The sequence below is a fragment of the Maniola hyperantus genome, chromosome 7 (genome assembly GCF_902806685.2).
Source record: "Maniola hyperantus chromosome 7, iAphHyp1.2, whole genome shotgun sequence".
Taxonomy (NCBI): Eukaryota; Metazoa; Arthropoda; class Insecta; order Lepidoptera; family Nymphalidae; genus Maniola; species Maniola hyperantus.
In genome coordinates, this window is record NC_048542.1 from 580,810 (window position 1) to 608,738 (window position 27,929).

The window sequence follows — 27,929 nt, forward strand, 5'->3', positions numbered from 1 at the left end:
GTATCTATAATAGTACATAAATCCGCATAATATCATAACCCCCCCTCCCACACACAAACACACACCCACACACACACAGACACACATACACACACACACACACACACATACATATGTTGTGAATCACCTACTAGGTATTTTTACTACTTAATTGACTTTTATATTTTCATATAATATTATTGTAAAGCTTGTTTAAATTATCAAACGTATTGTTATAAATTTATAATTAATATCTATTTAAGTAATCTGTAAAAAATTTAAATCCTACTTGACCTTATTTTCAGTCTGTTATTATGAAAAATTATATTGTGTATATCGCTGTTGATTGCAAAAAACGAATAAAATAAAATAAAAAATAAAACAACAGTAGTTAGTGATTATGGTTATTGAAGTAGGGTTTTTTCATACGTTTGTCTCGTTCCAGTACAAAACGGAGCGTAATGGTGTGGTGGAGACCCGAGTGGAACAGAAGATCACCATCCAGTCAGACGGCGACCCCATCGATCACGACCGCGCGCTCGCTGAGGCCATACAGGTATGCTCTTACCTACTGAAACCTTAGGCGCAACGCACACCCGCAGAGTGGGTACAGCGCAGCATCTTTTTAAAATTCCGAACCCGAAAAGTGCCTCCATAGCTCTACGGTTGAGGAGTGGACTGAATTCCGAAAGGTCGGCGGTTCAAACCCCACCCGTTGCACGTTTGTCGTACCTACTCATAGCACAAGTTTTACGCTTAGTTGGAGGAGAAAGGGAAATACTAGTCATGATTAGCATGGCTAATATTGTTTTTAGAAAAACGGGTACGAAGCCTCCGCTCACTGTTGGTCTGTCTGTCAACGGGCTGAATCTCCAGAACTGTAATGGGTAGAGTTGAAATTTTTACAGAGGGTGTATTTCTATTGCCGCTATAAAAATAAAGTACGTAATGTTGTATGTGTAATCATAATGTGGTACGGAACCCTTCGTGTGCGAGGCCGATTCGTACTTGACCAGTTTTATTTTGTTTGCAGGAGGCCACAGCGATGAACCCCGACATGACAGTGGAAAAGATCGAGATCCAGCAGCAGAGCACGCAGCCCTAACCAGCCAACCCGACCCGGCCGAGCCGCCATCTTGTGTCCCACGCTCACACAAGTAACGCTAAAGTTAATGTTATTGCCAGCTTGCGACTGAACCGTTACATACTACCCGCAGTTTTGTATACACACTTCTCTCAGCATGGATGCAATGTTGGCTGTCCTTGAACCTGCGCAGTGAGTGATTTATCTATAGTCCGCGACAGGTCGAGATGGCAATAGGCTAGTGCGGGCGCTGTGCGGGTGTTCGAAGCGTTTCCCTCCCCGATTGTCATTTCAACCTGTGTCAATGTATCCCTTACCACGCCACAATAGGCCTCAGTTTTAATAAGAGTCGAAGAAGATGGTCTTCCAAGGTCGTTTTAGGACCCAAAGCTGAAATCTTAATCCTGACGTGCGATATAAAATCTTATTTACTCGAAATTAAAAGAAGTGTTTTACGATAGAGAAGTTTCTTACGTAGTGACGTTCAAATTTCATTTCGAAGAGACAGTGAATAATAGTAATAAAAAGTAAGGTGCGACAAGACGGTTGTCTGTTCTACCGCGCGATTGGTTCGTCACTCAATCTTTCACTTATCGCGCAGTATGAAAGAACAATACCTATACGCAAATAAATCCCCATCACTTTCGTCTAAAGCTCTTTTTACTTGGAGCCTAATTTGTCGAAAAATCGTTTATCTGCGCAGGTCGAGCTTTTTTCATGACGCAAACTGTGTTTGTCATATTAATTTGTTTGTTTGTTATAATTCAATGTGTAAATGGTGTATTTTGTGTGTTCCATCATTTTATATTACTATGATAAAGTAATGTTAGAAATTGTCTTTCGCAAAAAATGGCATATTATGAATCAGCTTATGAACTAAATTTAAGGCGGTGCATTTTATATTGTACGATTTGTCGTGCGGTACTTCGTTATAAATGTATAACAAATCAAATTGTATATTAAAACGTTATCTAAGATATCGTGTATATAAGAACTTAATCGGTGCGACGCGGTCGTACGACAAATCGTATCGTTCGGCTTGTCGCAAGATGGCGGGTGAATCCCCTTGTTTATAATATTTGTGTGTATATGCAAGTACATACGGACAGGTAGATAAATGTAAGCGACGTAACTGCGAATATTAATAATTAAGTTATTATAACGTTAATATAATAATTGTCAAATTATTTTTTTTATATATTGATGTTGTGTCGAAAACGCACTTTCCGATTATTAATTAATATTATTATTATTAATAAATATTAAACGTTAAGAAATGCAATTCAGATAATGTAAAAATAATGTAAGTTGCAGCATTTTCAAAGTTTAACCGACTTCCACGGAAGGAGGTTCGTTCTAATTAACTTAGACTAAGTGATAATTATGTTACTGGGCTTTTAGGACGTGTAAAAGTTGCCATAGTGGAAAAATCGACTCGTTCGTTTCTAAAATTGCTCGCACGCGGGAATTTATAAATGTCTTATAACATTTTTTATCAAATTACCTTGTAATGTAACAAAAATATAAAGCAAGAAGTTAATGTGACTTCTATACATCAAATATAACAAGTGTTATATAACGTTATAAAACATTTTGAAACTCATGCGTGGGAGCAACATAAAGGTGTGTAATTCTTCTAAAGTTTCGATGTTAGCTTTAAAACATGTCACACGAGCAAAACCACCGTATTTAGATTAAAAGTAAATGTTTTCTCTCTTTCTCTCTAATTAAAATCTCAAATGACAGTGAAGACGTTTTAAAAAAACTCGATTGACCGGTCAAACTTTTAAACTTTAGGAACAAAACTTTGAATTAATTTTGACATTAGGTGTGTATCACAAATTGGTATTTAATACTATTCTTTACGTTTCCGTCTTAATTGGACAGGTGTTTTATGTTATATAACAATTTATATAACATGTTACATAGTCTGGAATCACTTTTAGTCCGCTAGAAGGGTAATTAAGATCAAAGTTTTTATTCTTTGTTTCGTGTATGGTTGGTTGAGTTTAAAAAGTTTGACGGATTGTGGCGGCAACTCCGTCGGTTTGTAGTGCAATCGGGACCTAAAATGTTAAAAAAAAGTATATTTATGACATGTTGCTATAACTAAGCGTTTTCTCACGCGGGAAGGTAAGTTTTCATCGCCGACGCAACTAATGGTGTGTCTGTGTGTCCCCTGAAGAAGTTGCATGCATAAGTATATACATGTTCTTAGTAGGTACTAGTGTCACCATAACCAGATGGTTACATTTGTTATATCATTCGTAACTTTTGAGAATATTGAATAACGTGACGATTCAAAAGCACTTGTAAAAGTTTACTTGAATAAAAATATTATATTCTATTCTATTCTATTGAAATAATTTTATTATATAAATTTTCTGTTAAAATTACAAGAATTTTTTACTCTATTCTTCATGATCAACCCATTGTCTGCCCACTACTGACTACGCACGGGTCTCCTTTCAGAATGAGTAGGTTTTAGGCTACAGTCTGCCGCGCTGGCCCAGTCCGGATTGGCAGGTCGCTCGCTTACCTATTAGCTATTCGTAAGGATCCGAGACATGGTCGCTAACGAATAAAAAATATATTGAAGAACTAGCGTATGCTCGTGACTTCGTCCGCGTGGACTAAGCAAATTTCAAGCCCCTATTTCACCCCCTTAGGGGTTGAATTTTCAAAAATAGCTCTTAGCGGAGGCCTACGGCATAATAGCTATCTGCATGCCGAATTTCAGCCCGATCCGTCCAGTAGTTTGAGCTGTGCGTTGATAGGTCAGTCAGTCAGTCACCTTTTCCTTTTATATATTTAGATTAAATTATCCTTCCAGCTAAGACGTCTCAATATGTAGGAAAGTCATTCCTATTCTTAGTTTTAACGCAATATTCATTAGATTAGTTGCGTGAGTCGAGAAAACAGATTTTTTTAGACATCCCCGCGTGAGAAACAGCTAATTCTAATATATCTCACCATTTAGGTGCTATTTAGGGTTTAATGTAATTCTATATGTCTTGTGTATTTAGTGCCGTACTTTTTTTTCATTATTTTTTAAGCTGGAACATGGATGGTTATATACGGCTTTTGGATAAGTCGCTTGCGCAAATGTAAGAAAACGACTAATATAACGTGACTCCAGACTAAACGAAAAAAGGTAGACGGCACTTCGCTGTGAAGTTGATTCCAACAAAATAAAACACTCGAGTGGCACTGCCTTTCTGGCTTAACTGTAACTTTGCTAGTTAAAATTGAGAAATCTCAACTATCCTTTTCCTTAAAGTTACGAATATATTGCTGTTTTGGTGAGTGCCATTGAAGTGAAATATAATAATTGAAATATATATAATTGCTCTAGCGTTTTGACGCTCGCAAGATTGCGGTCAAACTTGCAAACCGCCACGGCCCAGTAATGTGTCTGTAGATTAATGTTTAGTGTATGGTAATAATAACGATTTTATATTTAAATAGTTTTCTGACATACATTTGTAATGTATAAATTATAATCTAATACATCGATATTTTATATGTACTATATTTATTTATGAAAGGTGACATGTTATATTAGTTGTTTTGTTTGTTTGCTGAGAAATGGCTTACACGGTCGATGTTTAGTGTCCTTAGCTGTTAATTGATAAGGCCAGAGGAGCATTTCGTACTGATATCACGAGCACAAAACTCATTTTATTATTGTACGAATTTTCCTTTTTTTTTTCGGTTTACGGATCTGGGTTCTAGCTCTTTTGATTCCAACTAATATTTCTCATCTAAATGTGCGTAGACTGCATTAGACTTCGTCCGTCGTCCAATAAAGTTTGTACAGTATTTTATATGTTTTACACATAAAGAAAACTGAGTGCTATTTATTTATGTAGTCATCTCCATAAATGCATCATCTTATTGAAATTTCTCAAATATTTTATTTTATTTTATGCGGCAGTAAAACGACTTCGCTTCGAAATAAATTATTCGTACAATAATAAAGGAGAAATTAAATTAAAACTCATTGTATCACCATTTTTTATATAAAACGACCGGACATTCCAAAATACCTAGTGTATTTCTCAATTTAGATTTAAAATAGGGTTTTCTATCGTTTTTATTTTAAATACCTATTAATTTTATATTTGTTTCTTTGTTTCTTATAAGCATAGACAACAGGTTGTTTTTTCTCTGTGGGCGAATAGATATATAGGTTTGTTTATATTTTACACGAAGCAGTACTTATTTAAGCATTTCATATAACTTAATTACTTATTGAAGTATAATTTTTGAAACAATATTTTAACGTTTAAACTATATTATAGTTGCACAAATATATGCAAATATACCAGTAAATTATTCATTCTTTGACATTTTATATTATGCACTTTAATATTGCATTGAAAATAATGTGAGTTATTTTCAAAATATATAAAATACTTAGTCAATTAATGTTGATAATAGGTGTACGATCCATATAATATGAAAATATAGAAACTGGTAATTTAAGCTCAATTTCAAGGTAGTTTTGCTTTAAATATTCATATATTTTTTGACAACGAGTTTTTGCATATTCACACCTCACTGACTGGAGAAAAAAGATGGACAGACGCGAATATAAGTGTTCCAAGAAATATGCATTACTTCAACTGTAGTCGTGGGTTGCGTTTAGTGAGAGTCTTCGGTCGTGGTGGCCAAGCGATTTAGCGTTTTCATTACATAAAACCAAAAAAAGAAATTTATTTGCAAACGAAGCCGCGATCAAACTGATTAGACGAATTGTACCATTAATACACTCGACTTTAAAACGTATTCGCAGTATTAATAACGCAGTATAAAATATACCGGCTTCAGTCTTTGGCAATCTCTTCTGTCTATTATTTTCCTTTAGTCCGTGATTCGCCCACAGATAGACGTACGGTACGACAGACGAAACACTGATTTTGTACAATTATTATAATGTATAATTAATTAATATATTTCGTACAGTAGACGTAACGGATTTTTGTATTACATTAAGTTTATAATGTTGACGCTGCCTGGTTGAGAATCAGAGTGTAATTGTAGCGTTGCTCTTAGTTTCTCTTTTTAAAACATTCGTAATTTTATTTAATTAATTGTGAAATTCCTGAATATGCGAAAAGGATGTTAATTTTTTTTATAAGTATAAAAAAAATTGTAACCTCTTAAAATTCTTAAAATTAAAATGTTATGTACAAAACCTGAATAATAAAAAATATGTTATTACTTAGAAATGTTAACATCTCCTTCTCATATTCTCGAATCGATTTGCGTATACTCGAGGATAATTAATATTTTTCAATACTTGCATATTTTCTATTTTTCATACCTATTGAAATATGTATAAACGAAACGATTATTTTGCGTTATCGATTTAGTTTCGATGACAGCAATATGTTTTTTAGGAATAAATGTTCGCAAAAAATCGAAAAAATAGACATTTAAATAAATGATACCGAAAATACAATTGCAATTACAATTAATTGGTCGAGTGTACGCAATGTCCTGTGTTTTTGTATTTATTGAAGATGTTTATTTTTCTAAGAGTCCCAGCTCCGTATTATTTGATATTTAACGAAGTTATGACGTAACAGATATTACAAATAAAATGCTTTGTTTTAAAACAAATGGCTTTTATTTAACTAACTGCTGGATTTCGTAATTCTTAATTCATGAAAAATCTTTTGTTAAGAAGTATAGAGAGAAAGCCAGCGCGTGCCAGAACTTCGTTATTTTATAAAAGCTGAAAGTTTGTGTGTCCCCAACACTTGTTCGGGTCATGGGGGCTTTGGGAAAAAGGCGTAAACAATCTTACGTCAAAGTATAAAGTCAAATTGTGTTATATTTTCTTCGGAATAGTATTAGAAAGTACCAGTATTACTAATCCTCAAAAAATATAAACAATTAGACTTTATACTTTGACGTAAGGTTTTTTCCGCCTTTTTAACCTCCCAAAGCCACCATGATCCAAACAAGCGTTCCTCCCAGTGTTGGGGACAATAATATGTAGAGAAACTTTCAGCTTTTATAAAATAACGAAGGTCTAGCACGCGCTGGCTCTTAGTTTAATAGGTTTTATGGTAAAAAATGTAGCGGCGGTCTACGGAAATATTCGGCATCTACCTACTGATTCGCTCAGTGTCTAACACTGAATGATTGCCAACGAGCTCATATTTTGACATCAATTTTTAATCCAATTACGGTTTTCTACGAAAAACTATTTTAATATCACTCAGTGAAGCAGCAATGTAGAACCAACCAATGTCAAATGAGCTCGCTGGCTATCATTCAGCGTTAGACACCGAGCGAATCATCCCGCAGAAGTGATATGGAAATATAAATCACTCGAGTAGGTACATCGTAGAAACAGATTCTGCTACATGTAAGTATACTTACCTTTGTCCAGCTTTGTCTATATTGATAGGTAAATTATTCGTAACTAGATGATGCCCGCGACTTTGTCCGCGTGGATTTAGGTTTATTCTAAATCCCGTGGGAACTCTTTGGTTTTCAGGGATAAAAAGTAGCCTTTGTCCTTCCCCGGTATGTCTGTCTCTGTACCAAATATCGTCAAAATCTGTGAAAGGCTAGTAGACAGACCAACATACAGACACACTTTCGCATTTATAGTATTAGTATGGATAAGTATGGAAGTATGGATAATCATGTTAAGAACATATACAGTTATAGGTATAAGAAATAACAAAAACCTAGGGAAAACCAACTTTATTAATAATTATCAAACAAACAAACAACCCAATTAGGACAAGATGATAAAATTAAAATTAAGCAGCACAAAACAGAACTAGGTAGAGAAGATGATGATGATTTTTAATAGAATAGAATAGAATATGTTTTTATTCAAGTAGACTTTTTACAAGCGCTTTCGAATAGTCGGGTAGTTTTAATTTACCACTGGTTCGGAATGCCGTTCCTTGCCGGTAAATTTTGTCGTTAGGACAAGATGATAAAATTAAAATGAAGCAGTAAAAAACAGAACTAGGTAGAGAAGATGGATTTAAAGTCCAAACGCACTTGCGCTGCGCTGCGCGATGCGATGATGTGCTGACACGATGCACAACAGCAATATCATCGCTCTTGTGCATCACAAGGCTTAAATTTAGTATGTTCAGTAAAAAATAACTCCTCACACGCTATTTTATATAGGTCAACTGTCGTAAAAAAGTAAGGGCTAAAATCGTACTTTTGACATGAAATTTTACACATATATTTTTTTTTGTTCATATACAAGTAAGGCCTTGACTTCAATCTCACCTGGTGGTAAGTGACGATGGACAAGCTGAAGAAAATATGGAAGAACAGGAACATTACAAAAGCTACGAAGATCCGGCTCGTTCAAACACTTGTTTTCCCCATATTTTTATACGCTGCGGAGACGTGGACTTTGCGACTGGTCGAGAAGAAGAAGATTGATGCTCTGGAGATGTGGTGCTGGAGGCGAATGCTAGGAGTCTCATGGACCGAATTTCGAACCAACATCTCTATACTCCAAGAACTCGGCATTAAAAAACGACTTTCGTCGATAGTACAGAGTCGCATATTAAAATTCTTCGGACACGTCTCCCGGCGTGAGAGTGACTCGATTGAGCGTCTTGTCGTGCAGGGCAAGGTGGAGGGCACCAGAGGGCGAGGAAGGTCACCCATGCGATGGACCGACCAAATTAAGTCTGCTGTGGGCGGTCCTTTGCACGAGTGTACCAGGCTGTCAGCCAGCAGGGAGAAATGGCGAATGCTCGTGAGGCATATAACATCTGCCCTCAAAGACGTTGCTTCGTGATGACCACGACCGCTCTGCCAAGAGTGATACGACAAAGAAGAAGAAGAAGTGACGATGCAGTATAAGATCGAAGCGGGCTAACCTGGAAGGGGTATGGCAGTTTTAATAAACCCGTGCCCCTTTGGTTTCTACACGGCATAGTACCGGAACGCTAAATCGCTTGGCGGCACGGCTTTGCCGGTAGGGTGGTAACTAGCCACGGCCGAAGCCTCCCACTAGACAAAGTGAAAATGGCGCGTGAGAAGTTAAATTTTACGTGTTTATAAAGTTAGTTTGGTACATTTCAATCCGACGTGAAATACTTTTATCCCACAAGTCTGAGACCATTCCTCAGAACGCCGTCAGTGTTCGTGTAGTTAGTTCCTTTGGCTCCCAACCCGTACGGGTAGTTGGCTCCGGTCACGAGGAAGTACGAGCCCTCGTCGCCGGGTTTGGATGCGTAGCCCATGTAACTGAAATTACAAAGAAAATGTCTGTGTTTTACTACATAATATGATTTCAACCTGGTTCCTCCTTCACCTTTCTACTATCGTACCGCAAGGCATCGCCAAGGTCTGCACCCGTACGTAGTCAAAATTCCACGGATGCGTACGAAGCGATTTGATCTGATTCGAACCGCTAAGATTTGGAACATCCTTTTCCAGCATCAGTTTTCCCCTCCAATTATAATATGGGTACCTTCAAGTCAAGAGTGAATAGGCATCTTCTAGACAAGCGCGCTCCATCTAAGGCTGCATTATCACTTGCCACCAGAGCCAAGCGCTTTTCTATAATTAAAAAAAAAAAAGATGTAGGTATGTATGATGTAAGGCTGTGATAGATAGTGGTTTGGACGTCCGCCTTCTAATCGGAGGTCAGGGGGTTCGATCCCGGGTACGCACCTCTAACTTTTCGGAGTTATTCTGCGTTTTAAGTAGTTAATTAATAAGATTTTTTGTATGTTTGTAACGAATAAAATCAAAAACTACTGAACCGATTTCAAAAATTCTTTCACTATTAATGCTACAGTATCCCTGAATAACATTAGGGGAATAAACAAAAAATTAGGGATCACCCACTAAAACTTCAGTAATGTAGGTAACTCAAAATGTCTTTCTTTTTTTACATGTTAAATGTTGATAGAAATACCAACCAAAATTAGACCATGTTATTCATACCTTTCTATTAATTCATATCCAAATACTTAAATCATTTCGTATTCAAGACTGTTTTAATACCTGTAAGATTACTTTTGAATTATTCAAATCCATTCAAAAGATATACGAATTTAAAAATATCCATCTAAACAAAATATTAATAGAATTAAAAAAAAATCATTAAAAAACCGACTTCCAAAACCAAACTTTTTGCATTGCTTGGTACCTAAAACATCAATTCGCCAGCAAACTTTCCAACCCCACACCCCCCAAGAGTTGGGACTTGGAATTTAATAACAAAGTCTATATGCTCGTCATTTTCAATATTATTTCAACAGGAATGCCACTTTAAGGTGACGCAGTAGGCTCGACCGAACCTGTTTGCTTTTCACTTGACATTGTATGAGAAAGGTGAGAGGCACGATGATTTTCACTGAAATTAAGGGTTTAGGAAAAGTATTTTTGAGAAAAACTACTGAGTTTATGTTTGCAAAGTATAGTTATTTCAACTAATGAATAAATAAACTATATCGAATGTTAAATTTCGTTAGAATTTTCATACCCCTAATCTTATTTATTTACGCCCAAATTTGTCATAAATTTTGTGTTAAAGTGGGAATTTTTGAGGCTCGTAACTTTATTTTAAAATCAATATTTTATTCAATGTTTCATATATCAATAAACTTAGATAATGACGAGATTTATCGATACAATACTTAGTTTTGAGCGTACAGTATCAAATAATAATATAGTAATTACCCTCCTACAATTGTATGAAGAAAGCACCGTGCATAAGAGCGATATGTAAGATAAAAAAAAGGGATAGTTGCAAGCCTTACTTTAAAAAACACAATGTTCTCACTGTATCATCGCTATATATATTCGAACTAGCTCTATTTTTAAGAAATAACGAAAATTTGTTTGTTCGAATTAACCGAGAACGCTGTAAAGACATATTTCGGTTTCCCACTCACAAAACCTCATTCCTTAACAAAAGTGTTTGTGTCATGGCGGTAAAGATATATAATAAGATACCAGGGGAGATAAGGAAATGTAATAATATAAATAAATTTAAGAATAAATTGCATGATTTTTTAATAGACAAGACATTATATAACATTAACGAATTTTTTTCAACTTAGACATTTTTAAATTTTGAATTTTAACATAGACAAAGACAACGTGCGTCAAATTACTTATAGTTATTGCTTTACTAGGTTTACTAATTGTTTTGCATGCCTAATATTTAAGGCGAAACATTTCTACTGGACAATTTTATGTAATAACATCTCGTTGTAAAATGTTTCCGCAAATAAAGAATCTTTGAATCTTTGAATCTTTGAACCGTCCTGAGCCCCCTTAACTTCCTAATTTCTTGAAGCAGGTTAACCTAACCTACTCTTACTTACTCACCTGATCTTATCCCACTCGCAGTCGCCCCTCTTGAACGCGGCCCAGTCCTTGCAGCGCACGGCGGGGCACGCCTCCGGGTCCGGCACGGTCACACTGTACACCTTCCAAGAGTAAAAGTGGTTGCATAGGACCGTTAAACACCCGGGCTGCGCCGACCCGCCGTTGACGAAGTAGTCCTTGTGACCTGAGAGAACGAGTGATTTTCTGGCAAATGTTGCATTGAAGGGGTCTTTTTAACCGACTTCAAAAAAGGAGGAGGTTCTCAAATCGTCGGATTTTTTTATTTTATTTTTTTATGTATGTTGCCTGATTACTCAAAGACGCCTGGACCGATTTTGAAAATTCTTTTTTTGTTTGAAAGGGTATTCTTCAAAGGTGGTCCCATTTAAATTCGGTGAGGATCTGATGACCATCTTCGAAGATAGATAATGGAACTCCTCAACGGATAAGAGTAAATTGCTCGCGATCAGTGTAATAGCTTAGTAAACAGTAGATTTTTAACCAGGCATAGCATATTTGAATACCATGGGGCCACTAAAAATTGTGAAATATATTTTTTTACAAAAAAAAATAAAAACCGACTTCAATACAAGAAACACTAAAAATTAAAAATAATTTAATTTATTACCGAATATATTATAATGTTTTTCTGTATGTATATACTATATATAGTTTTTTTTTGTTGTTTTAATGTATAGAATCTCAAAGCGATTATAATATCTTATTTTGCTAGCTTTTGCTTTGAGATCAAGTTTTTCAAGGATTTTTGTGGACAATATTAAATAGAATTCGTTATGTATACAAGAGTTAATATAGTTCCATAATAATATTTTTTGGGGTCGGTGCCAATGAGGTGCCATTGTAGTCTCATAAAAATAATGAAGTCTAGACGATTCTAAGGCTTATGCTACTAACCGCAACGCTCCTTCAAGCCGAGAACTCCTCCATCCGTGTGTATGACGTCGACATAGGTCGCGTCCGTGCTCTTGAGCCGGAGCTCCGCGGCCAGCTGGCTGAAGCAGGGTCCGGCCGGGTCCAGGCCGGTGACGCGCCCGACCTGCCTGCCCGTCAGCCGCGTGAACTCCTTGCAGGCGAAGGCGGCGATGTGCGCGCCGAGGCTGTGCGCCACTAAGTGTATCAGGCCCGGGTCGACACCCACTGTGAAAAGAGATATTATCTTCTGTATATATAAAATTAAAAGTCCTGACTGATTGACTTACATATCCTAGTAGATAGATAGTAGAACCTAGTAGATTAATAATTTTATTATCGTTGTAAATAATTTATTTTTTAATTTTAAGTATAATTGTAAATAGGTATAAGATAGATTAGAGTGCACTGTCGCATTAGGACTACCCTATAAGGACAGTGCACATTATGGTATAATAATAAATAATAAATAATAAATAATAATCTTTTTTTTTTTTAAATAGAGATAGCGAGCAAACGAGCAGGCGTGTCACCTGATGTTAAGTGATTACCGCCGCCCATGAACATTTGCAGCACCAGAGGAACCACCGATGCGTTGCCGGCCTTTCAGGAATTTGTTGGTCCGCCCCTTGAATAACCCCATGTTATAATCTAGTGGGAACATTGAGGACGGACGGTCGAAGTGCACCAGACACCCAGGTGGTGAGATATCAACGCACAGCCTTAACCGCTGGTTCTAGAGACATGAAATTTGGAGGGTGTGTTCTTTGTAAAGAGTAGGTATCCACTAAGAAAGGATTTTTTGAAATTCCACCCCTAAGTGGGTTAAATGGGAGTTTGAAATTTATGTGGTCCGCGCGGACGGAATCGCGAGTATAAGCTAGTATACTTTAAACTCGCTGATGCCCGCGGCTTCGCCCGTGTGGATTAAGATTTTAAAAATCCCGTGTGATCTTTTGATTTTCCAGGACAAAAAGTAGCCTGCCCGTAATAGCCTTTCTCCGAGATGCAAGGTAACTCAGCCCAAATTTCGTAAAAACATTTAAACGCTTTAAAAATATCGTGCCATCATCACAATTTACGATGAGCCCGTTCAAACGGACAGACAGACAAAAATTTTAAAACGTGATTTTGTTATGGTTAGTGCAGTTCAAATAACTATATGAGCTAGTTATTTCGAAATTACAGACAGACACTTCAATTTTATTTATTAGTATAGAATAGATCAGTATAGATATAGATAGTAGGTATATAGATGACCCGCCTCGCCTCGGCGAGTCAAAGCATTTTATTCAAAACTAGCTGATGCCCGCGGCTTCGCCAGCGTACTATGCGATGAGGAATACGATGCAGAAGAAGGGACTTACGGTCAAATAAGGCCGCCAGTACAGCACCCAGCCGCCCTCCGATGAAGCGAACCAACGTCGCAGCTCGGGTGTAAAAAAAGCGAATCTGCGAGCTGGCATCCAGCGCGAGCACGCTCACTCGACCTGGGGAGAACAATCACGGACATAAAATCCTTATTCCATTCCATCAGCTATTATTCGTCCACTGCTGGACATAGGCTTTTCCAAGACCACGCATCAAACACGGTCGTCAGACCAGCGGGCTGGACGTTGCCCTACACTGCGCTGACCGGTACGTGGTCTCCACTCCCGCGGGGTGATTACGTAAAACGTTGCAGTAGCGACAGCAGTAGCAAGCCGACAGTTCATTTGCTGTCTCTCTTCTTCTTCTTATTTTGCTTTGTGGCTATTGCTGTCTCTCTCTAGCCGGACGTTTTACAGCAAGAGATTTACGCCAGTCGCGAGATACCACCGAGATACGTGATCAGCCCGCGGAACACGTCTGCCCCATCGGTCGTCAGTGCTGCGACAGACAGGACCTGCCCATTGTCACTCCCAGAGAGATACCCAACAGGTACAGCTCGCTCCATAGCGCGCTGAACGACGTTTAATTTGTGGACGAGGTTGGGTCAACTGTGAGCATCCACGTTTCTGCTGCAGACGTCATTACAGGTAGGACACACGCATTGAAAACATGAAATCTGTAGGGCGATTGTCTAAAACCTGCATCAATCATTATTACAATCTCAATTGTTCTGATTGGCTGAATTTGTGCGATTCTTGTTGCAACAATGCATTGTGGCCAATAGTGAGCGAGCATTAACCAATCAGAGATGATTGCGATCGTGACATTGTAGCTGTCAAACAACCGCGGTAGGGCCACTGCTTTTGCATGAAGCAGATTTATTAGATTTTTGCGGCCAATTAATTACCAATGGCGTAGTTGGTTGAGTTACTAATAGAGAAGGAATGAAAATGTGTGTATTATAGTATGTTAGGTATATATTTTTAATTAATTCCGCATCGGATTTTCATACATTTAAATTCAAATTTACGGATTTTAATTTGCACCGCACCTCGCCGCGCCGATAGCTCTTTAGTCTATGTGTTATAGTCTGTTCTAACTTAAAATACTTACTTATAATAAAATATATCACAGTAGGAATCTTTTGAGAAACCAACCCATAAATAGCCACAATAAGAACCCTGTTCACCAGCCAGCCGAAACTTCTCCCAACACGGCCGGTCCCCGTGGGAGATAAAGACCACAACCCTTCAGTTGATCTACTCTGTCCTAACTTATCTATTATTATATTATGTTCGTAGAAACAGACTGCGCCTGAAGCGGATTCCGATTGCCCCATGTCGTGGAGCATATATCGCTGAACCCACCCTTGTCGAGGTAGGCCTGGCTCACGGTGTCGAAGCTGAAACCCGATGGATCCTCGATGAAGCCGTGTATGTACAGGACTATAATATCGCTCTTCGCCGGGTCTATCGTGTTCGATTGGAGCAAGAAGTCCGGCGCGTCCGTTAGTTTTATTATCGTGTCGCCATCCCTAGAAAATAAAAACATTTTGTCATCACTTTTTATTTTATTTTTTAAACAGAATATTAGCCACGTTAAATGACTAATATTCCCCTTTCCTCTCCAACTAAGCGTCAAGCTTGTGCTAGGAGTAGGTACGACATTATAGTGCAACGGGCGGGGTTTGAACTCGACCTTTCGGTTTTCAGTCCACTCCTTTACCCGTTGAGCTATTGAGGCTCTCAAACTTAAATTCATAGTTTAGGTACGAGAAGTTTCCCTTTTTGAATTTAATACCTATAAAAAAGTAAAATATAACAAAAATGTGAAAGAATCTTTAAAATATCTCAACAACTGAAAAAGTTATGAAACTTTAAAGTTGCGCTTGCAAGAATAATTTCGTTTCACGCGGCTCCAGTGTGTGACGTCACAACTGTCTTAGCGTCTTTCCCTTGCTTAGAACTCAATACAAACTTGCGCGCCAAATAACAACTTTGCAGCCTTGCTTGCACAACAAATGTCTGTTAATATGATTAATTTTTAGGGTTCCGTACCTCAAAAGGAAAAACGGAACTCTTATGGGATCACTTTGCTGTCTGTCTGTCCGTCTGTCTGTCAAGAAACCTACAGGGTACTTCCCGTTGACCTAAAATTATGAAATTTGGCAGGTAGGTAGATCTTATAGCTGACATTTGGGGAAAAACCTGAAACCCGTGAATTTAGGGTTAGATCATACAAAAAAATTTAAATTGTGGTCATGAACTAATAATTAGTATTTTCAATTTTCTAAGTAAGATAACTATATCAAGTGGGGTATCATATGAAAGGTCTTCAACTGTGCATTCTAAAACAGATTTTCATTTATTATTATGTATCATAGTTTTTGAATTATCCTGCAAAATGTCGAAAAAATACGACTGTAGTACGGAACCCTCATTGCGCGAGCCTGACTCGCACACGGCCGGTTTTTTATAATACATACAGTCAATTTTCTCTAGGCTACCTGTACTAAGTACCTACTCTGTATTCTGAGCTCTAGGCTTACGGGTTGCGTCTCCGGCCTGAGAAAGTCATGACTTTGAAACCCCCCACTGCTAGTTTCCTTTCCGGTCATCATCATCATCAAACGATTGCCGGCTCACTCAAGCCGGCGGAGTGATTACGTAAAACGCGACAGCTGTAGCAATGCGACAGTTCATTTGCTGTTTCTCTTCTTCTTATTTTGCTTTGTGGCTATTGCTGTCTCTCTCTAGCCGCTGTTACGTGTGACGTTTGACAGCAATGATCGCGAGATTTACGCCTGTCGCAAGTCTGTCGCGAGATACGTAATCACCGGTCTCCACTCAGAATGAGAAGGGTTTGGCCATAGCCCCCACGCTGGCCCAGTGCGGATTGACAGACTTCACACACCTTTGAGAACATTATGGAGAACTCTCCGGCATGCAGGTTTCCTCACGATGTCTTCCTTTCCACGAAATTTCCGATATTATGAAGAAATACTCACTTGGTCCTGATGTACAGTTTCAACTCGCTGAGGTCAGGTTCGTTGGGCCCCTGCAACTGGTCGTACGACACTCCCAATAATCGCTGAACATTTGGACCTGTTCCCCAGATCATTATAGGTTAGGTTTATAATAATTTACTACTACTAAATTACTAATATTTTACTAATATTATAGTTCTAGTTAACTATAATATTAGTAATGTAATGTAATAAAACTTATGCCCGCGACTTAGTCCGCATGGACTACATACATTTCAAACTAATATTTTATCCCTTTAGGGGTCGAATTTTCAAAAACCTTTATTATCGAATGTCTACGCCATAATAGCTATCTGCATGCAGAATTTCAGCCCGACCCGTTTAGTTGCTGTGGGTTGATAGATCAGTCAGTCAGTCAGTTAGTCAGATTGCTAAGAAGATTTCCTATAAATAATAGTCTCGTTTTTCGCTTTTTGTTAAAGTTTTTTTTTGCCGCCTTGTTACATTACAGTGCAGGCCTGGAATAAAGCGATTACTGGCCGAGTATTATTGGAGGCGAAGCCGAGCAAAGAACAGGTAACAGGTAACAATGGTGTAAAAAATCTTTAGGTAGGTAAGTCAAAGTATAAAGTCAATTTCTTTATATTTTCCTCGGAATAGTACTAGAAATCACGTCATGCATTGCCAGTTTGTGTCGTGGGAACACCCTGCCAGACACCCTAGCTGTTCTTAATTTCAGTCGTTAGGTATAACTCACACAGGGCGGAACCGATGTATGAGACGGCGGTGACGACGGGCTGCGTGATGGTCTGCAACTCCTGGCCGAGTGCCCCCACCACTGCACATCACACAAAAGTATAAGTATCACATGAGGGGAAGTAGGTTCTGTTCTGTGACTACGACATCAAAAAAAAAAGCGGCCAAGTGCTAGTCAGGCTCGCGCAATGAGGGTTCCGTACTACAGTCGTATTTTTTCGACATTTTGCACGATAATTCAAAAACTATGATGCATAAAAATAAATAAAAATCTGTTTTAGAATGTACAGGTGAAGACCTTTCATATGATACCCCACTTGATATAGTCACTCACTTCGAAAGTTGAAAATACTAATTATTAGTTCATGACCACAATTTAATTTTTTTGTGTGTGATCTAACCCTAAATTCACGGTTTTCAGATTTTTCCCCAAATGTCAGCTATAAGATCTACCTACCTGCCAAATTTCATGATTCTAGGTCAACGGGAAGTACCCTGTAGGTTTCTTGACAGACAGACGAACAAACAGACAGACAAAAGATCCTATAAGGGTTCCGTTTTCCCTTTTGAGGTACGGAACCCTAAAAATTACGAGACATTTCACCGCGAATAATAGCCTCATCCTGGTGACAGAAGGGCTGGCTCATTTCTTGCGCAACGGATCAGCCTGGCTGTCCAGCGCGGAAATGCAGCCAGTATTCTTGGCACCATTCCACGCGGGTATGATTTGTATAGTAATTAGATAAGGCTAGCTTTGCCTTTAAGTATTATTGTTTTATTTTCGACAAAAAATGATGGTATGACAATGGGGAAGTTTCATGATGCTGCTAATAACATATTCAAAGTTATGATTTTATTTTCTAAAATATAGATCAATCTCATAATAAATCAGTGATAATAAAAATGGGTGCTTTATGAATCAGCCAATGCCCAAAATAGTGAAAGCAAAGGCGGCCGTAGCACGTAGAGTGGCGTAGCACGTACTCGTAGCTCGTAGTTCAGTAGAACGCGACAGGTCGAGACGGCAATGGGAGAGGGATCGCCCCGCACACTCGCACAGCCCGAGCTCGCTCGCAGCGCGGGCTGTGCGAGTGACGTGTGGATATGCGGGGCGTCCCCTCGCCTCATACCCCGATTGCCATCTCAACCTGTATCGCGAACTATACTACCTACTAGTAAAATTTAAATAAGTTCGGTAAAATTTTTCATGAAAATGATTAAATGAAATTATTTATTGAAATGTTCTAAATTTATAGGTCTATACAACAAAAAAAAACTATATATAGTATATACATACAGAAAAACTTATCACTAAAAAATTTATATTTACAAAAAATATACGCCGTTGAAATGTTCTTGATTTAATTTTTATTACTTACATAATCAGTTCCTACGGGATTTTTGTAAATCGAAATTGACAAAATCGTGGGCATCAGCTCGTTTATAATAACACTAGCTGATGTCTGCGACATTGTCCACGTGTAGTTAGATTTTTAAAATCCCATGGAAACTCTTTGATTTTCCGATATGAAAAGTAGCCTTATCTCACTCTCCAGGTCTTTAACTATACCTGCTGTTCCTGCCTCGGACTCACCCGTGTTAGATCTCACAGCTGATGGTGCTACTGACATCAGGATGCAGAACTCAAGCAGTAAAGAAACTCCCCTCATTCTGTTACTCTGGAAGGATTTTTAAAACCTTAACGATTTTTTAAGAAAAATAGCACTTTTGACAATATAACGAAATATATAAAAGGAAAAGGTAAACGTATAAAAAAAACGGATTGACTGACTGACTGATCTATCAACGCGCATCTCAAACTACTGGACGGATCGGGCTGAAATTTGGCATGCTGATAGCTATTATGACGTAGGCATCCGCTAAGAAAGGATTTTTGAAAATTTGACCCCTAAAGGAGTGAAATAGGAGTTTGAAATTTGAGTAGTCCACGCGGACAAAGTCGCGAGCATAAGCTAGTAACGAAATATAATATAACTATTATGAAACTAGCCTTTCGGAGCCCTGATTGCAAAATCTTTAAGAATTTTGTTTATTAGGTAAGGTACTATGAGTACTAAGAAATATTAATTGAGGTGTCTGCTATTTTTTTATTTAAAAAAAATTGAAATTCTTACGCAATATTTTTTAAATTAATTTATAAAGATATTTTTGTTCCCCTAAAAAAACAAACACACTTTCATATTTAATTAATAAAACGAATCTAAACAATTGAACATAAAAATTACAAATCGAAAATATCATCTAAACCACCGCAACGAGGCAGGGTGCCGAACGCTGGCTGCGTTACCTCGTTACCAGCGAAACCTCCCCTTAAATAAAATAAATTTATATTTTGATAAAACTAACATCTTAAAAAAATGCAGGTACCGATAATAATAACCATTAATTACATTATTGACTCCAGTAAAATTAATTAATTTTACCGATCTCAATTATTTTAGGTGAATCGAAATTCATCGTAATCGATCGAATCATCGAATACAGTTCGAGAATCATCGAAAATCAAACAATCGATCGAATACAGATATCGTTTTGTTTTAGTTTTTATCTACTCACATTTTCAGATAAATGATATTTAATAATAAGTGATGGCCCCTCGACTAGATAATAAATGACTAGGTATAAGTAAATTCGCTAACCACGCCAGCTCCTTATAAAGTGCAGCGCGATCGATCATGGTACAGTTGGCCAAACAAGTTACCTTTATGCATCTGTCTTGCATCTTCTATATATATAAAATTCAAAGTCCTGACTGACTGACTGACTGACTGACTGACTGACTGACTGACTGACTGACTGACTGACATAGATATCAACGCACAGCCTAAACCGCTGGTCCTAATTTGGAGGGTCTATTCTTTGTGAAGAGTAGGTATCCACTAAGAAAGGATTTTTCGAAATTCCACCCCTAAGTGGTTAAATGGGGGATGGAATTTTGTATGAAAGTCGGTAATTTTTCAAGTTATTTGCATGAAAATTGGTATTTGGGTTTTGGGTCACAAATGAAGAAATACGTGTTTCAGGATTTTTGGAAAATTCGCCCATTAGAGTGGTAAAATATGGGAAAGTTTTAATTATTGATATTATAATTGACTTGAAATTTGGAAAGTAGGTTTTTTCTTGAGGTTAGGTTTCAGCTAAGAAACGAATATAAGAAAATCCCCCCTAAAGGAGTGAAATGGGGGTTGGAAGGTTATATGTGTTATTCGGTGCTGTTCAGAGTGCGTGTCCTGATGTTATAATGTTTGTTTCAGAAAAAAAATGCCATTTGTTTCCTGTAGGCCACGCGGGCGAAGCCGCGGGCAGAAGCTAGTATCGTTATAAATTTACAAGCTGATGCCTGCGACTTCGTCCGCGTGGTTTAACGTTTTTCAAAATCCTGCGGGAACTTTTTGATTTTCCGGGATAAAAAGCCTATTTGTTAATCCAGGGTATAATCTATTTCCATTACAAATTTCAGCCAAATCCGTCCAGTAGTTATTGTGTGATTGAGTAACAAACATCCAAACATCCAAACATCCACACTTTCACATTTATAATAATATTATTAGGATTAGGATTAGGGTAATGATTTCCCTTAGACGCTTTTTCATCCTTAGGTTGTAGAAAAATATCTTTAATAATAATTACGATTTCACATAATTATCCCAAGTGAAAATGCCGACCACGACCTATGATTAAACAGGAGAAGGGATTCGTGTAAGGACTTCCACACGGTCTTACGGCGCCGCCGCCCAGCGGCTCCCTGCGACTTGTTTGATGCTATCTATCCACTGTCTGGCAATGCTGGCGCTTTCCGGTGCGAGGTTCAATTCCCTCAATACCTCAAAGTCTATTCGTTTCTTCTAACTAAGTGCTGCGTCCATCTACACTTCAGCTTCGCAATCCGTTGAGCTATGTTCAAATAACCATAATATGAGCTTAATAATATGAGGTAGTGATTTCGAAATTAAGACAGACACTTCAATTTTAATTATTACTATTAGTATAGATGGGTGATGCAAAATATCCATGTATCGATTCAATATTATTGTTAGCAATGAACAAAACAAAATGTTTAAACAAGTGTAATTTATTGAACAAAACAATAACTTGCATCGATATTGCTATTTTAAGTTCTGCAGAGACGTTTCGAAATGCAATAATTATATATTTTGTCTCATTCTGACGTCATGGCTGAACCGGCTCAATCTAGTACGTAAGTCTAGCCTCTATCATTATCATCATCATCAACCAATAGACTTCCACCGCTGGACATAGGTTTCTTGTAGGGACTTCCACACACGCCACGGTCTTGCGCCGCGAGCCGAGCCTCCAGTTTGTGCTAATGGCTGATCCCTACACATGACTGTAAACTTTGTCCATCACATAGGTACCAAAATAGCTTATGTCCGCAACTTCGTCCGCGTGGATCACACAAATTTCAAACCACTATTCTGCACCCTTAAGGGTTGAATCAAAAAAGCTTGTTGCCCTTGTATTATTTTTTGTACTAAATCTATAACTACAGTGGGACAAGGCTCTCTTGGCACTTGAATGACATTGACAGGGGGGCGCTGTTGGAGAAAAAAGGCTTAGAATATTCAAACAAGAACAAAGGGGACACTTGACGGCAATGTTACCGATTTTCGCCACGCGCCAAGGTAGCCTTGTCGCACTGTAAGCCCTATATCGATTTATCTCTCAATGATCTATGACCTAAAACAATTAATATATTATACCTACTTAGTACTTAACTTTGTGTTTATTTCAAAAGTTATGGATGACCCTTGAAAAATCTCTATTTTCGGGCGAATTTTGAGGAAAATTTGTGCGTAAATCCATACTAATATTATAAATGCGAAATCTGTCTGTCTGTCTGCTAGCTTTTCACGGCTCAACCATTAAACTTACATGCCGGGGACGGACACTTTTATCCCGGAAATAATAGAGTACCCACGGGATTTTAAAACCCCTAATCCACGCGGACTAAGTGGCGGGCATCATCTAGTAAACTATAATAACAAACTCCAAAATTGGAAAATTAACAACTTCATGTCACACTTTACTTTATTATAATTTCAAATGTCTTTAGTTTGTGTTGTTGTCTCTTTAAAAGATAGGCGTAATTCCAAACGCCAATTTGCAATTTTCACTTTGGTGTTTTTGACTAAAAAATCTTATGTCTCAAGCAAAATTCATTCACTTGGCCTCTCTAGGGGTGTGGTGCGGTTGGAGGGAAAAGGTGACACGCACAGATAACGTTGTTTCCATCATCTGTGGAATCAGCACTGTTTTAGGCTCCACCCGCCATCGAGTTGTCGTTTCGATGAAGCGGCCTTTGACGGCTCATCTCATAGAGCTATCTGCATGCCAATTTTAGGCCACTGTACCTACGTACTTCTAAACCGGATACCCGGCGTGTGTTACTACCATTGATACAAAATTATGTCGCATGGCTACTACGCTTATAAAGACCATCTTCGCATTATTGTATTTCTAATGAAACCGGTTTGAGGCACATCGGTTGGATGGTTCCAAATTCTAACGGACATAGAAACATCTTTTTTGTTTTATAATAATTATTTTTTAATAATTATTAATATTATAATAATTATATGAGGTATGTTGTTCAATTTACGTAAGTATAAATGGCCTTGGTTCGATATATTATTATGGAAGTGACGCAAGTTTAATCAGGTGGAATAGATGATACCATGTTCTTATGTTTATCCACTTACTCAGAGATGTGACTAATTTGAAATACTTGCATTTAAAATGCAACTATAATACACAAAAATCCAATAGACGTTGGGGTTCCAAGGTGCTGGAATGGCGACCTCGCACCGGAAAGCGCAGCGTTGGAAGACCCCCCACTAGGTGGACGGACAATACCAAACGAGTCGCAGGGAGCCGCTGGATTCGGACTGTGGCGTGTGAAAATCCCTACATGAGACCTATGTCCAGCAGTAGACGGCTATCGGTTGTTGATGATGATGATGAATATACTTACCTTTATGTCTACAACTTCTTCAGTAAATATTAGACAATTTTGAATACATATAAAAAAATTGCGGAACCGACTGAAATCGAACCTGCTGCGTCCCCTGGGCCCTGATCATCGCGCCCGGAGCGCCTTTGACCGCTAGGCCACAGTTCACATCTGCCAAGTGCCCAGGGCACCCCAATAACTAGGGAGACGCAGGTTGAAATCCTGCTGGTTCCGCCATTTTTGATATGTAATTTAAAATTAAATTAATCTAAAATAATTATTCAAAATTATTTTGAAAAATCCTTGAAGTGTAGATAAAAACAGTAGGTAACATAAAAGTTATAAGTTAGAGACTTATATTCATTAACAGACACGGGCAATTTGGAAATTTCTACTGAGGATACCGTAAGAAAAACCGCGCCACTCACTAGACCCCATGGTGGTGTGGAATTGAGTTATTTGGCCAAAAAAACGAGTGTTGGAGTGGACTTTGCAGCGCTCGTACGCTTAAACTATTGATCCTACAAAAAAAATTACTATACAAATTTGTAGAAAATTGTCTCTAATTTCATTTATTACATAGCCATTTTCATCTTAAAATGAGTTGGGAAGAATTTATCGTCAAAAAACTGTTTTTGGGCGCCATTTCTGCAAGATGGCGGCGCTGGGTTTTAGTGGGTATTCCGGTCGCCCCTCGGCCGGCGAGTCCCACACACCTTCCCTCCAGTTGGTTGGCTGGCTTCCAGGAGCGTAAACGCATTTCCCAGCGTTAAAAAAAAAAATTCTAATGGTGAAGATTCATTTAAATTGGTTCTTTTTTTTGTCTTTATAGTATTAGTAGGATAGACAGGTATATAGATTTAACGAAGATAATAATCTAAATTATATATAAAAGGAAAAGGTGACCGACTCACTGAATGACTGACTGACTGATATATCAACGCACAGCTCAAGCTACTGGACCGATCAGGCTGAAATTTGTCATGCAGATAGCTATTATGACGTAGGCATTCGCTAAAAAAGGATTTTTGAAAATTCAACACCTAAGGGGGTGAAATAGGGGATTGAAATTTGTGTAGTCCACGTGGACGAAGTCGCGAGCATAAGCTAGTATTATGATGTAACAGATTTACCTACAAATAAAAATGCTTTATTTTAAAACAAACGGCTTTTATTTTTATTTATAACATATTATTATATTTTAACTAACAATTCTTAGTTCAATAGTTGTAAAATAATATGTACTATTATGTTATGAAATAGGCTTAATAAAAAAGATCGCAACGGTACACACAAATAATAATCGTCATCAGAAGTGGGATGGAAAATTATTTTTTCACTTACATTCTGCTACAATATTATTACGTTTGCACCATTGTTAGTTTGCTCTGATATTGGCAAAGTACTTCTTGTCTTTTGACTTGATTGACAAAATATAATAATCATGTTAGAACATACATACTTAGTAGAATTCGTCATTTTGAGTTACTAATTTAAGAACTTTCAACTTGGCAACTTTAACAAGATTATTGTTTTAAATAATACTTATTGTATAAATGCTATGTCATATCCTTAAGCCTTTTAGACAAAACACTCTGCGTGTAACAAAATCAAAATGAAACAACAAAGAACTGAGTAGAGCATACACAAGTATTTAAAAGATCGACTTAAATTAATTCTACCTAGGTATATTGTCCATTCATCGTAACTTGACGCGTGAGTAACATGTTGGCACCATTGCAAATCACACAATAATAAACCCTAAGCTCTAAGGAATAAAGAAACAGAGCAATGGTGCCGACATATTAGTCACGCGTCAAGTTACAATGAACGGACTATAGTAGGTACTACCACTTTTATAACTTGCGTCGGCAATTCGTTTGCGCAGAAAAGCGCAGCCTAACGTCAACTAACACTGAATGTCGGTACACCAATGAAATACAGACCTTATTGCTTGACGCTAAGATTCTAAACATAAGAACAACAGAGACTCTTACCATCTGGCTCATGATTCGTGCGTACAAAACATGGCGCGTATGCAACTACCAATAGCTGACGGACGCGTGCTATGACTGGCTAAGATGTTCCGCTGCATTCAAAAATAAGATTTCTGCGCAGGTACATCTAGTAACTTACGAGTGGTAGTACCTACTGTACTCTTTGGGCTTGCGAGACGGTCAAGCGAATTGATGGCAAGCCAGTAGTTTTGTTTTGCTTGCTCAAGCAGCTTCATACGCCCGTCAAGTAACTTGAGCCAGCAAAAGGTTCTTTTCTCACTTGTCGAGCTCTGTCCGAACGTAGCAAAAATATCAAACACGTAAATGCAAGCATCATGCAAACATTAAAAACATTCAACATGCTTGACTCAAGCAAAAATCTACATATGCTTGCCATCAAGCCGTTTGATCGCCTCAGAAGCCATTTACAGTACACGGCCGAAAGTGATGAACATGACAGATAAGGTTGGTAGAGCGGTCTCTGTCACTCATACCCATATGACGTTTTGTCGGTCTCAACGACCAGGACAGTGCTCTACAATTAATCTGCTATCTCCAAAAGATCGATGTTCATCAGTTTTGGCCGCGTACGGTACATGTCACCAATGGCACATTTCAATCCGCCTGTAGACAGTTTATCCGGCAAGGTTGACGACATTCTTCAGAATGCCTTCAGTGTTCCTGTACTTAGTTCCGTTGAGCCCCCGTCCGAAGGGGTAGTCGGGCGCGGTCTGCAGGAAGTACACGCCGGTGTCGCCGGGCTTGGATGGGGAGCCCATATAACTGAAAGCACAAACATTTGTAAGTTGGTAACCATGTTCAGCTAACTAATAGGAGATGAAGTGGAAAAAGTCACCAAGTAAAAACCACTACCATAAAAATTATAAAAATACTAGCTTATGCTCGCGACTTTGTCCGTGTGGACTACACAATTTCAAACCCCTATTTCACCTCTTTAGGGGTTGAATTTTCAAAAATCCTTTCTTAACGGATGCCTACGTCATAATAGCTAAATGCATGCCAAATTTCAGCCCGATCCGTCCAGTAGTTTGAGCTGTGCGTTGATAGATCAGTTAGTCACCTTTTCCTTTTATATATTTAACTTACCTGATCTTATCGAACTCGCAGTCTCCCTTCTTGAACGCGGCCCAGTCCTTGCAGCGCACGGCGGGGAACGCGTCCGGGTTGAGCACGGACTCGCTGTACAGCTCCCATGCGCGGGAGTGGGAGCACGTCTGCAGCACACAGTTGGGCTGCTCTGACCCGCTGTTCGGGTAGTAGTCCTTGTGACCTGAGGGAACGGGAGATTTTCAAACAAACGCTGAAAACTCAGAGTCACTCAGCAAACAATGGAGAGAGCTATGCTTTCTCTAAGTGATCAATTAATGAGAAATGAAAAGAGCCGTAGGAGAATCAGAGTAACCGACGTAGCTCAGCGGGTTGCGAAACTGAAGTGGCAATGGCCGAAAACCGATAGACTTCAGGGTCCCAAGGTGCTAGAATGGCGAGCTCGCACCAGACAGCGCGGCGTTAGAACAAACCCCCCTCCACTAGCTAGACAGACGACATCAAATGAGTTGCAAGGAGTCGCTGTGTGGAAGTCTCTACAAGACCTGGACGTCTATCGGTTGATGATGATGACCATGACTCACCGATAGCATCCTTCAGGCCATACACTCCACCGTCGGTGTGAATGACGTCCACATACTGCGCGTCAGTGCGCTTGAGTCTTAACTCCGGGTCCACATGGCTGAAGCAGGGTCCGGCCGGGTCCAGCGCGGTCATGCGGCCGATCTTCTGGCCCGTCAGCCGCGTGAACTCCTTGCAGGTGAAGCCGCCGATGTGTGATCCGAGGCTGTGCCCCACTATGTGTATGCGCTCTGGGTCTTGACCATCTGGGGGTTAAAGAGTACTTATGTAAATTCGTGGCCAGCGTTATTCTTTGTCTACCTCGTTACTTAGCTTACCTGCGTGGATCAGTGTCCTCTATTTAAGGTGACGCTGGATGCACGTCCGAACTGCTCGGCCCACGTGGGTAACCTGTATGCTATTTCACCTAACATTGTGATAGAAAGAGATAGACTCAGTGATGAGCAGTGTAGCGAGTGCATGCGCTCACACTAGCGTCCGGATATATTGATGATGGCACACAGATAGTTGGACAGATGTCACCGATGAATTTTTGTAAATATATGATTTATGAAGGAACTACTTATTTCAATTATTATTGTATAAGATTTTATGGAAGAGCGGGGTCGCCTGCCACGAGTACTCGTAGCAATACTAAAACAGTTACTGGGATGGTCCCAATTACTACGCACTATGTGAAATTGTTTTACCTACTGAAAAAAATATTTTTTAATTTTTTTTTGAATGATAATGATTACCTACTTATCTTTTGATGAATACTATAAAATCTCACTTACATACATACCTATTAGGTAACTACTGCCTCAGCGTGTATAAACAACTCGTATATATTATAGA

General features: G+C 38.5%; 3 protein-coding genes across 9 annotated transcripts in view; 1 reads left to right on the forward strand and 2 right to left on the reverse strand.

The window, feature by feature from the left end:
• The window catches only part of LOC117983678 (protein 4.1 homolog), a 100,285-nt gene extending 93,594 nt beyond the window's left edge, over positions 1-6,691 (forward strand). For all 6 annotated transcript variants that reach the window (XM_069499723.1, XM_069499725.1, XM_069499726.1 and 3 more), the window contains 2 exons: positions 425-535; positions 1,013-6,691. In XM_069499723.1, coding sequence (XP_069355824.1) covers positions 425-535; positions 1,013-1,084 — 183 coding nt within the window. In that variant the 3' untranslated portion in view covers positions 1,085-6,691. The remainder of the gene's footprint in view (positions 1-424; positions 536-1,012) is intronic.
• A 2,474-nt stretch (positions 6,692-9,165) lies between these two features.
• LOC117983907 (pancreatic lipase-related protein 2-like) lies at positions 9,166-19,123 on the reverse strand. The gene is made up of 8 exons (XM_069499829.1): positions 19,003-19,123; positions 17,455-17,535; positions 16,719-16,815; positions 15,079-15,245; positions 13,708-13,830; positions 12,326-12,568; positions 11,411-11,594; positions 9,166-9,313 (listed from the first exon to the last, which is right to left on the reverse strand). Exons 1-8 carry the CDS (start codon positions 19,121-19,123, stop codon positions 9,166-9,168), a joined length of 1,164 nt encoding a protein of 387 aa, XP_069355930.1.
• Positions 19,124-24,594: 5,471 nt separating this feature from the next.
• LOC117983684 (pancreatic triacylglycerol lipase-like) overlaps positions 24,595-27,929 on the reverse strand; it is a 36,256-nt gene continuing 32,921 nt past the window's right edge. For both annotated transcript variants that reach the window (XM_034970305.2, XM_069499785.1), the window contains exons 8-10: positions 27,095-27,337; positions 26,550-26,733; positions 24,595-26,225 (exon numbers count right to left, since the gene is read on the reverse strand). In XM_034970305.2, the coding sequence (XP_034826196.2) occupies positions 26,078-26,225; positions 26,550-26,733; positions 27,095-27,337 (575 nt within the window). In that variant the 3' untranslated portion in view covers positions 24,595-26,077. The remainder of the gene's footprint in view (positions 26,226-26,549; positions 26,734-27,094; positions 27,338-27,929) is intronic.

Excerpts from the sequence above, each read along its gene's own strand:
- LOC117983907 (XM_069499829.1), bottom strand. The coding sequence starts at position 19,123 with ATGAGGGGAGTTTCTTTACTGCTTGAGTTCTGCATCCTGATGTCAGTA. Across the intron at positions 16,816-17,454 it reads ATACATCGGTTCCGCCCTGT|GTCCAAATGTTCAGCGATTA; the intron begins GTGAGTTATACC and ends TCTGGGGAACAG. Across the intron at positions 11,595-12,325 it reads CGGCTTGAAGGAGCGTTGCG|GTCACAAGGACTACTTCGTC; the intron begins GTTAGTAGCATA and ends TCGTTCTCTCAG.